Genomic DNA, 2500 nt, shown 5'->3' on the forward strand with positions numbered 1-2500 from the left:
GCATAAGAAAGTTTCAACCAGCGTGGCAGAAGAGCTAAAATGAAATATGAAGTTTATATATTATCCTTTAGTGTTGTTGTGGTTGTCTATTTTTGGACAAGTAGTTTTGTGGTTCGGACAAGCAAAATACACATTGTACTTGTCCCAAGGCAGAAATGAATTGAAAAGAAAGTTTCTTGCCCTGCTTTGTGCATTACTAGCTTTAAACAATCCATAATATTCAACGATCAGGTTTAGCGTTACATTCAATAGTTTTCTAGTTAGCATTTCTTTGGATGGGGTGCAGGGATGGCGCAGTGATGGCGCAGTGATGGCGCAGTGATGGTGCAGGGATGGCGCAGTGGTGAGAGCACTCGCCTCTCACCAATGTGACCCGGGTTCGATTTCCAGACTCTGCGTCATATGTTGGTTGAGTTTGTTGGTTCTCTACTCTGCACCGAGAGGTTTTTCTACGGGTACTCCGGTTTTCCCCGCTCCTCAAAAACCATTGATTTGCATTAACTTGTTAATTTCAATTTACAGTGTCCCCGATTAGTACTCTGCAGCGCTAGAAGATTAGACACTTAAATAAAGTTCCTTTCCTTTCCTTTTTTGTAACTGATACGTTGAGTCTGTGCATCCGTATTGTTTTAAAGATCTGAATGCATCTGTGGTCGGAGATGAATACTTGCTATTTACTTCCTAGCTAGAATGTGCGGAAAGCACTACTCACTTGCGTGGTATATAGACCGAATGCATAAATGGCGGCCAAAAAACTATTCTTTTGTTTATGTGCTAATTAGACTCACTAGCCTTGTATGCATGCACAAAATACAAAAGAAATGTTGCTTGAGAGCGAGGCTAGTGAGTCTAATTAGCACATAAACAAAAGAATACATTTTTGCCCTCCATTTATGCATTCGGTCTATACTGATGCAAAATAATGCCCTAATGCAGCACTCGTACCAGTTTCCCCAAGTTTCCTTGTGTGACGATTGGTTACGCAATCATTCATCAGAACTCAACTACCCTTGCAATGTGACTTCGTTAAAAAAGTTGTCGCAATTTTGATGTTGCTAACGAACCTCTACATTTTCTTTGCAAACCTCTCTCTCGTTTCATTGCACTGTTTTAGATCGTCTTTGGCGTGCTATTACAGATCAATGATGGAAGAATTAATTTCAAAGGTGAAGCAAACGCATTCCGTGCCACTCAAAAGAAGTGATTCACCAGAGGTATTGTATACAAGGCCAGTTGCGCTTTTTCGCGCTTGGACTGGAACAAGCATGGAAAGGAGGCTAAATGGGCTCGCTCCAGTCCAACCGCGAGAATACGAAACTGGCGTCTCAACTGCTGCGGTCTTTGGTCTACTTAACCCAGTACAGTCCTTTGCGTCTCTGTATCGTGTATACTTGGACACTATCATCTTCTGCGTTGACGTTACTCTCCGAAGGCATCACTCTGGGCGCGGGCCTTAGAGAACTTTTGATAAACGTTTGAGGTTCTCCGTTATGTTTTTCAACGGCTACATATAAGGTTCCACGTAAGCCTTTAACCGCATCGTTTCACAACCTGAAGTCATTTTGCCTCGCGTATAAATTTTGCAGATATAAAATCAACCACCTCTTGTGCGATTGTTTTCGTGGTGATCGCAACGACACAAGGACAAAACAATGAGAATTAAGGTGATTCAAGTAAATTTTATGTAGCGGCTGCAGGACTAGTGATCTCCTATTTTTCGTTCCCAACTAACGAAAACAAAAAAAGGGGATGTTCAATCTTCCCCCCATCTTAAACCACTACTATTTTCAAGAAAAATCTGAACATCAGTTCAACTGAGAACGCTGTTCATTAATATCTTGTCCTCTCAGAACCACAAGGAACGGCTCGCGCAACTCAACATCGCTGTGAGAATCTTCCACATCATGATCAATCTGGTGAAGGTAAGCCACGGCATTGGTTCAATAACCATGGATGCTGACTATCCAATAATCTAGCTATCAATATAGCAATAAACACGTTTTTGTTTTCTTTCAACTTTTACCCCTGAGCAGTTGACGTGAAGGTATATTTCCCTGTTGCAAATATTGACACTGTTAGAGAACAGCAGTTTGTAAATCAGTCAGCTACGCCCCTGATAGATCGTATTTTTGATTTAATTGTGCATCCTGCTTCTATCACCTCGAGCGAGTGTTACTACTATGAAGACGTATGAATATAAATTTGAGTTAATGAAGTAAATTGAATTAATGAAGTCAATTGAAAGGTTTAGAACAAAGATAGGACTATACAGATGAATATGCTTACTTTTAGCAATTTTTTTGACATGGTCGATACGTTAAAGCACTAGACGAATGAGCAGAGGTGGTTTTTGTTTTCATTTTTTTCACAGGCTTTTAACCAAAAGAGGGCGATACTTGGGGCATCATTGAAGGTAACTTTCACGAATTAGGTATCAGTAGTTGATTTGATCTCACCTGCTGTAAGATGGCTCAAACGAGTTTGAATGTTGTGTGAAAAA

General features: G+C 40.5%; 1 protein-coding gene across 1 annotated transcript in view; it reads left to right on the plus strand.

Moving 5' to 3' along the window:
• Window positions 1-2500, plus strand: part of LOC138011315 (Fanconi anemia group D2 protein-like) — a 54981-nt gene that overhangs the window by 41243 nt on the left and 11238 nt on the right. Inside the window, exons 38-40 of the mRNA XM_068858284.1 lie at window positions 1115-1214; window positions 1851-1922; window positions 2372-2413. Of these exons, the coding sequence (XP_068714385.1) occupies window positions 1115-1214; window positions 1851-1922; window positions 2372-2413 (214 nt within the window). The remainder of the gene's footprint in view (window positions 1-1114; window positions 1215-1850; window positions 1923-2371; window positions 2414-2500) is intronic.

The sequence above is a fragment of the Montipora foliosa genome, chromosome 7 (assembly GCF_036669935.1).
Source record: "Montipora foliosa isolate CH-2021 chromosome 7, ASM3666993v2, whole genome shotgun sequence".
In the NCBI taxonomy this organism is placed as follows: domain Eukaryota; kingdom Metazoa; phylum Cnidaria; class Anthozoa; order Scleractinia; family Acroporidae; genus Montipora; species Montipora foliosa.